The 15,788-nt window shown below is 40.9% G+C and overlaps 1 protein-coding gene across 21 annotated transcripts in view; it reads right to left on the reverse strand.

Moving 5' to 3' along the window:
- The window catches only part of LOC126321101 (zinc finger CCCH domain-containing protein 13-like), a 229,314-nt gene that overhangs the window by 148,189 nt on the left and 65,337 nt on the right, over window positions 1-15,788 (reverse strand). For 20 of the 21 annotated variants that reach the window (XM_049994147.1, XM_049994170.1, XM_049994169.1 and 17 more), the window contains exon 5: window positions 2,758-3,137. In XM_049994147.1, coding sequence (XP_049850104.1) covers window positions 2,758-3,137 — 380 coding nt within the window. The remainder of the gene's footprint in view (window positions 1-2,757; window positions 3,138-15,788) is intronic. The other variant, XM_049994156.1, reaches the window with a different exon arrangement.

Here is a 15,788-nt window from a genome sequence, read left to right on the forward strand (position 1 = left end):
CTTTTTACATCCTCCTTGCTTCATCCACCACACATTATTTGGTTTCCAAGGAGGCAGAATTCCTTCACTTCATTTACTGTGTGGTCACATATCACTAATATAATTTCTGCTGCTCCTCATTACTTTTGTGATTCTTCAGTTTACTCTCAAGCTACATTCTGCACTCATTAGATGGTTCATTCCATTCAACAATCCCTGCAATTCTTCCTCAATTTCACTGATGATAGTGGTGTCATTTATAAATATTATCACTGACATCCTTTCACTTTGGATTTTAATTCTACTCCTGAAAATTTCTTTTACTCTGTCACTGTTCCTTTGTTATACAGAGTGAACAGGAGAGAAGGACTGTATCACTATCTTTCTTCTTGGTTATTGTACACATTGTATATTACCCACCTTTTCCTATAGCTTACTCATATTTTCTCAGAATTTCAAACATCTTGCACCACTCTGCATTTTCAAATGCTTTTTTTTTTTTACATATCTTGATCTTTCTTAAGTCTTGGTTCCATCATAAAGCTCAACTTCAGTACTTCTTTGGGGCCATTAACACTCATAAAGCCAAACTGGTCATCATCTAACAGATCCACAATTGTCTTTTACAATAATCCATATGTTATTCTTGTCAGTAACTTGGATGTACGACCTGTTGAGCTGTTGTACGACAGTTCTCACATATATCTACCCTTGCTATCTTGGGGATTATGTGGATGACATTTTTTGAAAGTATGGTTTGTCTCCAGCCTTCCCCCAATGATTTTAGATATTCTGAAGCAATTTATCTTTCCATTTGCCTTCATCTACTGTATGTCTCCCAAAGTTCTGTTAAACTCTAAATCTAATACTATGTACCCTAGATCTTCCGTATCAACTTCCATTTTTGCTTCTATCATGTCATCAGCCATCCTCATCCCCCCCCCCCCCCCCCCTGCCCCCTCTCCTACTACTCCAAAGAGGCCTTCAATGTACTCTATCCACCTCTCTCCTCTGCATTTAACAGTGGGATTTCCAATGCACTCTTAATTTTGATGCCCTTACTTTTAATTTCACCAACTATCTTTTCCTGAACATCTTACTTCTTCCTTCCATCCATCAATTGAAATACTTCTTTGACTCCTTTGGCTTCTTAATAGTTACTTTCCTTGTAGCTGTGTTTATCTTTCCAGCTTCTGTGATTGTCCTTCATAGACACATCTACTCTTCTTCAACTGAAGTACCTACAGTGGTATTCATCATCACAGTATTTTTAACCTTATAGAACTTCAAACAAATTTGATATTTCTCAAGATTTGGGTATCTCATTTCTTGCAGCACAGATTCTTCTAGCTGATTATCTTAAACTTCAGTCTACTCTTTATCATTACTAAATTCTGATCACAGTCTACACTACTTCTTTCTGACAATCCGGTATCAGACTTTGAAACCTCTGTCTAGCCATTTTGCAATCCAGGTGGAACCTTCCTGTGTCTCCAGACATTTCCCAAGTAGACCTCCTCCTCCAATCATTTTTAAACAGCATATTCACTATTGTGAAATTTACTGCAGGATTCTATTAGTCTTTCTGCTCTTTCATTCTTGCCTGTCTTCTCCTGGAACTCTGTCTTCTAAGCCTTCTCCAACTACCACATTCCAATTCCTCTAGGAAGATTGTCATATTCCTTTACATACCGAATTACCCATTCAATATCCTCATAGACTTTACAGCAACACCCATTGATCCACTGCTGCTGCTGCTGCTGTCCTTTATTCACCTGAACATAATCCTTATCTTCTGACCATTTCACTTCACTGACCCTCTCATTATAAATAGACAGAGCTTTTCCATTTCTCTTTTCTGATTATCTAGCTACCCTGGCATGTTAAAACCTCTTGACACTCCACACTCCGACTCTCAGAATGTTCCTCTATCATCAGTAATTCAATCTTTTTCTTACGGTCACCTGCCCCCCCACCCCCCTCTTTCTTGGCAGCTCCCTCACCTAAAGATCTGAATGGGGGCAGGGGGGAGGGGGGCTAATCTGAAACCTTTTGCCTATGGAGAGATCAGCATCACATTATTTTTAATTATGGCTAGCATGACTAAGATAATCATATTCAAACCTGCCCAGATAAAAATACTAACATACATACATTTTCAGAGTTTTGTGTCTTGATGTCAACCCCAGATATTGCAATTATTTTTAAAAAAATAGTTGTACATTGCACAATGTCCTTTATTAATTGAAGAATGACATGTCTTGCCCAGATAGTGCATCATCAGGTTATCTCATGGAGGTGATGACAACCTTAACAGCACAGGTCAGTTCCTCATGCAAATTGTAAATACATCTGTACACATGGGTATGTATGTACTGTGTGAATACCGACAGGCCTTCGGCACTGTTCTAGTGTTCGGCTGTATTTACAGTCAGCACATGAGGTCCTGTTCTGTGCAACCTATGACAGTTTTTGTAAATAATAGCAATTATAATAAGGTTGTTGTACCACAACACCAAGATGGAATGGATTCATTTTTAAAATGAAATTGCTTTTTACATTATTAATTAATTGTTAAAAATAACTGAATCTGACAGTATAGTAATGCAAAAAAGCCAACAGACTACATGGCTAGAAGCTATTCCTACAGACCATGCAGATCACTATTTGGAGGTCTCAAACTAATATTTAATAGCAGTACTGCAAAATACAGCAGAAATCTCACAATCAATGAATGGAAACACACAAGAAACATATCACACACACGCATACACTCACTGTTCGTCTTGTTGTTCAGTGACGAACGGGATGATGATCTGAGGCCTTTACCCTTGTGGGGTGGTGTAATGGAGCGCCGTCGATGACCACTAGATCCTCGAAGTGGAGGTGTGTCAGAACGCCTCCTCCCACCTCCATTGCCAGTTCCACTGCCACTAGAAGATGCTAGCTGTGATGAACTTTTTGATGCCTGAGGTGCACCAATGACAGAAGCAGAAAGTTTTCGGTGTGGGTTGGATGCAGGTGAGGGATCACGTCTCTTGCTTCCCAATGATGATCCTTGTAGACCGCCTCCACGATCATCACTGTGTCGTGATGGGAGGACTGCTTTTTTCATTGAAGGTAAAGGACTTCCATTTTTCCCTGTTGTTTTTCGCATTCTGTAAAAACAGCAGTATTATATATAAGGTACAAGTGAGATATAAAGTTACAAGACAGAATGGCTGCCTAGTACTTACCTTTAGAAAGCAAAAGTCTAGGTCTTGTCAACAGACACACATAAAATTACAAAAATTATTCCAGCATTTGGGACAATTAGTTCCTTCCTCAGGGTGGAAAGACAGATATGTTGAGAAAGGTTAAAAAGGAGCAGCAATCCCCTCAGACTGCAAGATGAGTCGAACCCTACTGTTCTGAGGCTGAGGGAGATAAAGATCTTCCATAAAAGTGATTGTGTGTGTTCTTTCGCTTTTACAAAGTATCTTAATTAAGCAACGGGACTTGTAGTTAGACACAAATTGTGGTGACATCAGATTAAAACAATGGACTTATATTTAGGAAGAGTTGGGTCTGAATCCACATTCAGCCACACAAATGTTAAATTTCTTGCTGTCTCCTGAATCACTACAGGTGATTGCTTGGACATTAAGACCACAACTCATATTCTTCACCATCCCTTTCCCTCCAAAGTTTGTGCTCTGTCTCTAATGACACTGACATGAATAGGAGGATTATTCTCTAAGCTTCTTCCTCATGTGGGTGGTACAATCAACTCTTTCTTTCAGTAACAATTAAAATTTAGGTAGTAAAATGTCAACTCCTTCAATCATTTCTGTTAAATGTTGAAAGACTTGTAGCGACCTATTTCTGACAATCGATCCCTACAAGTGTACAGTGCTTCATAAACATTCTCTCAACTGCCTCCCTATGTGCAGTGACATAGTTATTCTTTGACTTAGCTTTAGTTAGTTATTCCATGCTGTTCATATCTACAAGATTCATTCATGTGTGTAGTGTTCAGTTATTGCTAAATGTATGTGGGAATAAAGGAATTGTTTTCTCCAACACCCACATTTGGTGACACCCGACGAACTACGTAACATCCGAGTCGGCTTCAGCATTTAACAAAGTTCCGTGACATTCATGTTTGTAACTTCCGCGCCATCCGCGTCGCGCTTGTTTCAGCACGATAATGACCGATTCGCCAGTCTCAATTCAACCTGAAGCCAGCAGTGCAATTAACAGGGTGACAATAAAACCTCCACCATTCTGATTACATAATCCTCTATTGGGGTTTGCCCAGTTAGAAAGCCATTTTGTCCTCGCACAAATATCGGCGGACGAAACTAAGTACAGCTATGTGGTTGCAGCACTTACAGAAGATCTAGCAGCAGAAGTACAACATATCCTAGCCGCACCACCTGATACCGATAGTTATGCATTCATTAAAAACGCATTAATAACGCGTTTGTCACAATCAGAGGCAAAACAGCTAGAGAAGCTATTGCGCACTGAAGAACTCAGAGATCGCACTCCATTACAACTCTTATGACGTTTGCGCACACTGGCAAGTAACACTGTAACTGATGATGTGCTACGAAATATATGGTTGTCTCGGTTGCCGTCAGATACTCAAAAAATTCTCACTGTATGTGCAGGCGATTTAAACGCCCTGGCACAAACGGCCAACAGGTTAATTAAAATGTATCCCACATCAAGTGTCTCAACATTAATGCCACAACAAGAAAATTCGCCCACAGTGATGCTAGTCTCCCTACAATCACAACTGGCAGAGTTGACCGCACAGGTAGCTGCATTACAAACAATGCACAACCGCCAACGGCCACAAAGTCGCAATCGATCACCATCACTACAGTTTCTCGTCGATACAGGTGCAGAAGTGTCCGTATATCCAGCAAACTGCCTATCACGCCGGAGCTGCAACGACTGTTGTCTATATGCTGCCAATGACTCCAAAATTAGAACATACAGTCGAGTAACATTATTCCTTAATTTTGGGCTACGCCGTGTGTTTGAATGGCAATTTACAGTGGCAGATATATAACAGCCTATTATCGGAGCAGATTTTTTTGTCCTTCTACGACTTACTGCCAGATCTGCGATGTCAGCGACTAATAGATTTGACTACTAGTCTGCATACAACAGGAAAAGTCCATTGTATCACACCACTAGAGGTACACACAGTCGCAGGCGACACACCATATATACGATTACTGAAAGGATACCTTGAGATCACACAGCAATCGCCTACTCTACCACCAGTCAAGCATACAACCAGCCACCACATTTCGACCGCGCTAGCCAACTCGCGCTCAGCCTAGTCGTTTAATGGCCGAAAAGCTAAAAGTGGTAAAGCAGTAATTTCACAGCATGCTGTCACAAGGTATCTGCAGAGTTTGTAGTAGCAGTTGGGCATCCCCAATTCACATCGTGCCTAAAAAGAAGAATGGATGGCGCCCCTGCTGTGACTATCGCCAACTCAATGCAAGGACTATTCCAGACCGGTACCCAGTTCCACATATAGAAGACTTTTCTGCAAATGTTCATGGTAAGACTACATTTTCTACCACTGGTCTAGTTCGAGCTTACTATCAGATCCCTATAGCTGCAGAAGACATTCCTAAAACAGCAGTGACAACACCATTCGGTCTATTTGAATTCACCCGAATGCCATTCAGACTATGCAATGCCGCCCAGACCTTCCAACGTTTTATCGATGAGGTTACAAGAGATTTAGATATTTGCTATGTGTATATAGTTAATTTATTGGTGATGTGTGCATCGGAAGAGGAGAACTTACAGCATTTGGCACAAATGTTTGACTGCCTACGCACACATGGACTTGTAATTAATCCTGCCAAGTGTGTTTTTGGTGAGAAAGAGGTCCACTTTCTAGGACATTTGGTAAATGCACAGCGTATTCGACCGCCACATAGTAAAGTAGAGGCCGTAAACAAATACCCCCGCCCTGTTACAGTCAGAGAATTATGACGATTCATTGGAGTAGTGAATTTCTACCAACACTTCATTCGCAATCATGCACTGATAACTGCACCATTGAATGAACTACTTAAAGGCACACCTAAACCTAACCACAGTGTGCATTGGACTACTGAGGCAGACACCGCGTTTCACGCTATAAAAAAAGCTATAGCAGAGGCCGCGCAATTATCACACCCAGTGGCGCATGCTCCACTCGCTCTCATGGTTGATGCTTCGCCCACTGCAATTGGTGCCGTACTTCAGCAACAAATTGATCAGTTACGGCAGCCTATTGCATTTTATGGTCATAAGTTGTCACCATCTCAGCAACGTTGGGCAACATATGACCATGAGCTGTACGCTGCTTATGCAGCAGTAAAAAAGTTCAGACACGCATTAGAAGGGTGACAGTTCACGATTAACGCAGATCATAAACCGCTTACCTTTGCCTTTAAGGTAAAGCCAGAGAAAGCATCGCCCAGGCAGCTGCGACACTTAGATTATATCAGCCAGTTCACGACCAGCATTGTGTATGTGGAAGAGAAGCTAAATGTTCCAGCTGATGCACTTTCTCACAAAGACACAGTGTCCACAGTAGCAGATGACATCGCACAGGTGGAAGCAGTGACAAAGGCCATTGATTACGACGCCCTCATGCATGCACAACAATGTGATAGTGAGTTGTGTGATCTATTTGAAACAAGAGAAAGGATTGAAGCTACGGCTCGTGACATTTCCTGAAGCAAGCATTGAGTTGTACTGTGACGTAGCAAGAGGAAAGATATGTCCATTTGTGCCACAGCAATTCAGAACACAGGCAATTGCATCAATGCACAATCTGTCACACCCAGGAGTAAGAGCCACACTCAGATTGGTCAAACAAATATTTGTATGGCCACGTATGCACAGAGACTGTAAAACATTTATGAAGCAATACTTGGCGTGCCAGAGGAATAAAAATCACACAGCATGTAAGGGCACCATTAGGCACATTTCTTCCACCAAATCAGTGTTTTGACCATGTGCATATTGACGTAATCGGCCCACTCTCGACATCGGAAGGCTACAGTTATTGCCTCACAGTGACTGACAGATTAACTAGGTGGCCTGAGGCATTTCCAATGAAGGACATCACTGCAGAAACTATAGCTCAAACATTTTTTTCGTGGTTGGATTGCCCGGTTTGGAGTTCCACTGAGAATTACAACTGATCAAGGACGGCAATTTGAAGCCTACGTTTACAAAGCATTGGCTACGTTATTAGGTACGGAACGCTTGAACACACCATGGCATACCAACCCACATCAAATGGCATGGTTGAACGTCTTCATCGACAGTTAAAGGCAGCTCTGAGATGTCACGCAACACCGAATTGGACAGAGACACTACCTATCGTACTTTTGGGTCTACGAACGTCATTCAAAAGTGATCTGAAAGCAACAGTAGCAGAACTGGTGTATGGACAAGCGTTACGCCTACCTGGAGAATTTCTGCACAGCATGGCAGATGATAAAATCACAGCCTCAGAATTCGCCACAAGATTAAGAGAGCATATACACCAATTGAGACCAACAATGCCCAGAAACCAGCTTGGAAGACACTCGTTCATTTTTGCGGAGCTAGACAAGTGCACCCATGTATTCTTACGCAATGATACTGTGCATAAACCACTGCAGCCACCATATGACAGACAATATCTGGTAGTCAGTAGAGATACCAATACTTTCCGCATAATGATTAACGGTACACCCACCACAGTTGCAGTGGACCGTATCAAGCCTGCATTCCTGGGCGCAACAGACACCACAGCTACCACTGAACACAAACCAGACAAAAAAGGAGAAGCTACAAGATGTGTTCCTGTACCCCATGAACACGACGACGCTCAGCGAACACCAGTCACAGCAACACCAAGACCGAAGTCGAGGACTACTACACCAATCCCTAACACAACCACTGACACAAGTGACGCACCGCCCGGTTTCAAGAAAGTAGTAGTTACAAGAGCTGGACGGCGTGTGAAATTTAATCTGCGGTATCGTTAGTCATGGGAGTCATGTAGCGACCTATTTCTGACAATCGATCCCTACAAGCGTACAGTGCTTCATAAACATTCTCTCAACTGCCTCCCTAACCTTTTTTAGGTGGCTGTCAAGAGAAGTAAACCAAGAACTACATATGCCAACAAAAACAGCAAAACTGATCAGTAACACATAGCAATAAACAATCAGCAATAGCCAACCACATGTGTGTTTCTGGTGAGATCTCCCTCGTCTGTACACTAGCAGGTTCCTGAACTTTCATTTATGAGGACAAGAAACAAAGCACGAAGGAAAAATTAACTGAACCACTCAGTACGAAGACTCACTAACGTGAAATGAGTCAATACAAAAGCAACTGACTCGGAACGCTTCTCGACAGTTATATCAAGTTGGTGATGCAAGCTCTGTGGTGTTACTGTAGATAGAAAGTAATACTCTTAACACAAATGACATTCATAAGGTCTTTGATACAGATACATAAAACAGACTATAAATTACATTTCTCGTCGTGCCCTCAAATGAGAAATGTGCGGCCTACTATCTTTCCCACACAACCCCCCCCCCCCCCCCCCCCAAACAATGGTATCCCTCCGTCCCCCAGACCAACACAATATCCTCGTCCATCCCTAGACAACCCCTCAACCCCTTCTCCCAACTCCTTGCCTCGTGGCTCATATCCCTGTAATAGACCTAGATGCAAGACCTGTCCCATACATCCACCCCACCACCACCACCACCACCACCACCCCAATACCACCTATTCAACTCCGATCATGGACTAGGATGTTGTGGAGATCGGGTGGGCGATGGAACACCACTTTAGGAGGGGTGGAATGTACCTCGGGTAGAATGTCCATCTTTTTAGGGCACAATGATATGCAATCAAAGCCCTGGTGAATGAGGTGGTTCAGCTTTTTCAGTCCAGGGTGATACTCAGTGATGAATGAGACACTCCTCTGTGGCTGGTTTTTGGGAGTGGTGGTATGGGAAATGGCATGGGAAATCTGTTTGTAGACTACGTCTGGGGGATAGTGCCTGTCTGTGAAGGCCTTGGTGACACAATAAGCAAGGGGATTTTTGTCAATGCAGATATGCCACTCCCGGGTAGCCAGGCTATATGAGAGGGATTTTTGGGGTAAAAGGGATGACAGCTGTCAAAATGCTGGAACTGTTGGTGGTTGGTGGGTTTAATGTGGACAGAGGTGCAGATGGCGCCATCTGAAGGTGGACCACGTGAAGCAGATGGGAGACAAGGTGTTGAGGTTGTGAAGGAACGAAAATAGGGTGTCTTGGCCCTGGGTCCAGATAATTAAGATATCATCAATGAGCCTGAACCAGACTAGGGATTTGGTGTTTTTGGAGGCTAGGAAGGTCTCCTCTAGACACCCCACAAAAAAGCTGGCATTGGAGGGTCCCATGCCAATACCAAGGGTAGTGTTGTATATTTGTATATGTACCTTCCCTTATGTCACGTCACACTCTCTTCTCCCATAATTATTTCAGACTCGAACTACAATAACATACTGTCTCCACACCCTCCACCAAACAGTCAGTGTCTCCCCCCCCCTCTCCCCCCCGACCTGTCATCTACTATGCATTCTAGTCTCCCACACTCTTTATTTGCAATTTGTGCAGCCCTCTGCCAATGCATCCACCTGTTTTTCCCCACTCCTCTTCTTTTTCGTTCCTTTTCCCCCATATCCCTGCCCCACAACCTCCTGATGCTCTACCTGTTAGTAGTCTAATCCCTGCACGCTCCACGAGACAGCATTTGTCTCTCTCCGCACCGCACACTACTATCTCTTCCCCGTCCCCTTCACCACACCCTCCAATATGCTGCTTGCCTTCCATGTGATGTTGCATTCCGCCGCGAAATGCTGGTGTTGTGTGTGTGTGTGTGTGTGTGTGTGTGTGTGTGTGTGTGTGTGTGTGTGTGTGTGTGTTTACTGATGAAGGCTGTGGCCGAAAGCTATATGTGAGTGTGTTTTGATCATGCTCGTCTGCAACTTGGCGTGTCTTCTTTACAGTAAGTAGCTATCTGTCTTTTCCTACGTTGTTGATATTCCTACCTGGATTTTCCATTGTTTGATATAAATATCACTAACTTTATTTGGGGCGTCCAAAGAACACAGCTATTGATTGTTGAAAGATGGTGTCAGAAAATGGATGTATAACTGAACCTAATTATAGATACATAAAATCAGATTATTTTAAGACTATAACTGATGTTTTCTAACAAAAAATTAAAACTTATAAGTAACAAGGAAATTAAAACTCCAGACTGTACAAGGAAGATCCACTGCCATGCTGTCATAACATTAACTGTTGCAAAATGAGATCAAGACAGAACTTGATCACATGCTTTCTGAAACATTAGGAAAGGACAAAGTAGGAAAACAAGCAGCTGAAATTTGTACTACAAAATAATTGAGTTGTTACTATAAAGAACTTTTCTGCATCTGTTCTAAACTAAAACCTTGGGTTTCAAGTCCTTTTGGAAACAAGATCAGTAGAGATGGGGAAGCTCAGATCGGACAAGAATGAGAGTGCTAACCACAGTCCAACTTGCTTGATGTGCATTGTGATACTGTAGAAATGAGAATGTATAATGCTGCAGAAGAAAAATTATATGTGATGTGGATGACTTTAGCACATGGGTCTGCTCTTTACAGAAAATATCCAACCAATTTGAAACAGAAAAAATGTGGTTTTACAAAGATGCACAGGACAATTAAGTTCAGGGCAGTTCTGTTGAATAAACATCAGCAGTTGGCTTTATTAAAGGATGGCTGCAGTGTACAGAATCTGCTGAGAACCAGGAATTACATTCATATTCACTATGAAGATTAAAACCTTATTGTAAGTTAGAACAGCAATACACTGTATTCCTAACTGAATCTGCAATTTGTGATTATTTACTTCCCTTTTTTCTGCCATTAAACTAACTGAAGATTGCATTAAGGAATCCTGTGAAACTAAGATGCTCTGAATAATTTAATAAATACATAATTTAATAAATTCATAATTTAATAAATTTACATGAGCACAACAAAATAGGACAATCACCAACATGTGTCATTAAACGTGAGAAAAGAGGCTATGCACTGGGAGGGAGGAAGATTAGGGTTTAAAGGCCAGCCAGCGTCAAGTCATTAGAGACAGAGCTGATCTTCAGTGACTATTCTAAATATATATCTAGTCATCTAAACCATTTAATGCCATGTCTGACTGTTCTTGTATTAGTAACAAAGATACCCCAGGTACCTAATTGAGTGTGTGCACACCATACAAAGGATTTAGTCTACTAAATTTAAATAGCTGATGCCCAAATTTCAGCTCTCTTCTTTTCCAGTTTTCCCACAATGCACTTTCATACAATGCTGTGTTCCAGACATACTTTCTCAGAAATTTCTTCAACAAATTACAGCCTATATTTGATACAAATCTAATGCTTTTGGCGAAGAATGTTCTCTTTGTATGTGTTACTCACTTTCTTTCATTCAATTTGCTTTGTGCTTATTAACTGTTCATTCCATTTAACAGACCTTGTACTTGGTGTTCATTTTCACTGAGGAAAACAATATCATAAGCAAATCTTTTTGTCATGAATTTTAACTCTACTCCTGAAACTTTCTCTTCTCTCCACCACTACTTCTTCAACATAGAGGTTGAACAGAGATACACTTCACCCCTGCATCACACCTGTTTAAATCCTAGGACTTCCCTCTTGGTCTTCCAGTGTTACAATTTCCTCTTGGTTCTTGTACATATTCTATATTATCTGTCTTTTCCTATAGCTTATACTTTTGTTTATAATTTCAAACACCTTGCACCATTTTACATTGCTTTTTCCCGGTCAACAAAGACAATGATGGTGTCTTGATTTCTTAAAGTCTTGCCTCCATTATTATGTTTAAGAGTCAACACTCATTCGCTGGTCTCTTCAACTCTCATAAAACCAAGTTGTTAGTCACCAAACAGATTGTCATTTTTTTTCTATTCTATTGAATATTATTCTTGTTAGCAATTTGGATGCATGAACTGTTTAGCTGACTGTGTAATAGTTCTCAGATTTATCTGGCTTTTCTTACCTGCAGGACTGTGTAGATTATATTCGTTAAAGTTTGATGGAACACACCCAAGTCTCATAAATTCTATGCACACACCTGAATAATATTTTGGCTGCCACTTCTGCCAATAAACTTAGAAATTCAGAAAAATTTTATACATGCCTTCTGCCTTGTTTGATCACAAGTCTTTCAGAGAATGACTAGTAATACATGATCCTCTTTGTCTTCCAACATGACAACCATTTCTTCTTCTATCACATCAGAAGACAGCTCTTCGCCCTTATAGATGCGTTCAATGTACTCTTTCCACCTATTTGCTCTCTTCTCTGCATTTAACAGTAGAATTCCTTTCACAGTAATAATGTTGACATTTTCAATTTCATTTAGTGTTATTTTGACCTCCTATAAGCTGAGTCTGTCCTTCTGACTAGTATATGTTTTCTTCACATTTTCTGCAGCCACTTCACTTCAGCAAGCCTATATTCTCCCACAACTCTGACTTCTATTTTGTATCCTACTACAGCATTCTAATTTCCATGATAACTGGATCTCCATTTCCCTTTACATACTAAGTTACCTGTTCATTGCCTTCATTCTCTCTCTCTCTCTCTCTCTCTCTCTCTCTCTCTCTCTCTCTCTCTCTCTATCTCTATCTCTATCTCTATCTCTATCTCTATCTCTACCTCTCTCTCTTATTATAATTGTGATATTGGCATGTATTGCAGTGATTTGCTGTCAACTCTACTGAGAATGATCCTATCACCCAACTGTCACTATAACTTACTCTTTCCCCTACCTTCATACTCAAAAGAAATGCTACTCCCATTATAAAATGGATTCCTGGATGGAAATGGTGGAAAAAAGGTCCTATGAACATGTGTCCATACATGCATCATTGGTGCGCCAAATGGCACTGATGAATGAAAGTTCCTCAGACCATGTGCCATGTGATCCTTGTGTGTTGCAGGCTACTTGATTGATGCAGCGTGCTATAAGCAGCAGAATGGTCTGGTATTCATTTCGGGGACAATCTGAGATGGTGTATGTGTACAGCCAAGCATATGAAAACGTCGAGAGAGAGCACCATTATACCAAAACAAGTACCTTCACAGACACCAGCCACATCATACAATATTCCAAGCCCTTTTTTGGGCATTTGTGTGAGCATGAGTTCTTTCAGACAGACAAACATGCAGAGAGGCAGCAGACTGTGTGTACACCATATTTGGAGGACTGGGTTCTATTGGATATTGAGACAAAGCCTAGTACATGCTGCAAGCAAGTGGCCTGCCAACATGGTGTGAGCCAAAGTATGATTATGTGTTTCCTGCATGACAACCACAACTATCCCTATCACCTGCAATGACTGCAAGAAGTATCAACATCAGACTTCCCTCTGCGGAAGAATTCTGTCAATGGCTTTTGCACCAGACCACTACAATCATGAGATTTCTGTCCCCAGTCCTCTTTACCAACAAAGAAACCTTTACTAGAACTGGCACCATCAATCTGCATAACCATCATCTGTGAGCTACAGATATGGCAGTTGGTCAGGGGAACTTTCATTCGTCAGTGCCATCTACCATGGCAACAGTGCATTTCCAGTCACATGTTCAGAGGACCTTTTTTTCCTAAATTTCCAGTCAGAAATCCATCCCTGCAGTTAGTTACTTTATTAATGTTCACCCTGTGTAGTACTAAATAATATTGCCTTCCACAGAGGATACTAAACAATTGTAGAACATAATAAAAGATGTCAGTTTTAATTTGAGTACCAGTAGAATATGGCCTCATATTCAATACGCCTCGACCTTGTTGTTTATTAGGATCTTATATGCTCACATGGCAAAACCAAATACAGTTTTTTAGAACATGGTCTTTGTAATGTAAATGGTCTAAAAGAGTTTGCAGAAGACACTTTTCTGTAAAAATGGGCCAAAACAGACTTTTCTGGCATTTTATAAAAATCATCAACTTTGCCCTCAGTTAATAAACTGTTGGAAAGCAGTAGGAGAATGAAATTTTATATTCTAAGACCTTGTATGTGCAAGGTTTCAGGTGCATCCTGCAATTTCTTCTGCAGGTATAAAAAGCTAAACTTCACTTTTTTCTGAGCATCTTTTTTTTTGGCCAACTTTGCTTTATATTATCCATGTGTAAATCATTTGGCAAAGCTTTTTTATTATTATTATTTCACATAAAAGAGACCAAAAAGTTGTACAAGATAGCCTAGTTTTATTTCTTTCCACAAAATACTATTGGAGATACTATGTCTCAAAGTTGCCGAAAACTGATGGGTCACAGTTGACAGCTGCACTATGGGGTCAAAGAAATAACTGTTGCTCCGGGAGCAATGAATTAACAATCTTGTGAAACTTTACCAATGTTCACTGGGAACATGTGTGATTGTTAATACCAAATCAAAATCTGTGACAGTCATGTGGGAACATCCAGACCACTTGGCAGGGAACAACCCTACATCTAGATTGATGTCTTTGCATTTCCACTGCTGGATTTTCTAGCTTCCTTAGCACACCCAGTCTTCTGACATTCCACACTCTGACTTGTATAATATTACTGTTTCTCTTGGGTCTCCATCCTTTTTTTAAGGTCACATCCCCTTCAGCAGCATGGCAGCACTACTGGAATCTTTTGTCAATGGACAAATTATAGCAGCACTTTTTCATTTAGAGACCACACTTCCTGCTGATACACATTCGTCATCACATTCGCCATCATCATCATTTATTGCACATAAATAGGCTGTTTAGGCCCTTAGCAGCAACAAGAATATAAAAGTACACAAACATAAAACACGATGAAATTATCAACACATCAATTCCACAAATCATGACTAAATACAGTCGTAAAAATCACAAAAATTTATTACATATGTTGGCCTATTAACTTCTGGTTCGGGCATCCTCATTGCTAGATGTTAGATCTGCTTCTTTCAGGGTCATTAAGTTTCTGTCTTTGCAGCTTGTTCACAGATGACCTCTTGGCTGTCTATGGGTTGGTTGATGTACTGATACTTTGCTAGGGAGAGTACATGGATACATATTATGTGTTTTTAATGCAGTGGTTTGCACTGCCTTTTACATTTGCATCAATCCATTGACATTTGCATTTTTATCAACATTGGCATTCTGAAAAATATACTCATCATGACACAGCTTTTAGATTTCCCCTTCTTCTTCTTCTTCTTCTTCTTCTTACTCTGTCTAGCAGAGGCACCAGTGTTCTCATATTTTGGTAAATTAATTTTACTTATATTTTTGGCCAAAAGCCATCCCTGTTGCCATAGTCTTCAGGCACCTAAGTGAAGGAAGACATGTGTGCCACACGTCTGTGAATTATGTAAACTTGTTCTGTGTGTAGCCATATTTTAGATGTTTGTGTATCATATTTTCTGAGGCAGAAAGTGGGAACCAGCCCAGCATTTGCCTAATTGGGCTTGGGAAATTGCCTATAAAACTACACTCAAGGTGGTTCGTTTGACAGATATGCAGATACAGTCTAGGTCTGGCTCACCTCCCTGCCTTGTAAACGAGTGTTACAGAATATGAGCAGGTATTCCGTTAGATTTCATCAGTTAACCATTTTTGTTTTGTTGATGACACTGTACTCTGAGAGCATAGGCTTGACAATGAGATTGCACTGTTTGCTTGTGACTTGCATCAACCTCAACTAATGG

The sequence above is a fragment of the Schistocerca gregaria genome, chromosome 2 (genome assembly GCF_023897955.1).
Source record: "Schistocerca gregaria isolate iqSchGreg1 chromosome 2, iqSchGreg1.2, whole genome shotgun sequence".
NCBI classification, from domain to species: domain Eukaryota; kingdom Metazoa; phylum Arthropoda; class Insecta; order Orthoptera; family Acrididae; genus Schistocerca; species Schistocerca gregaria.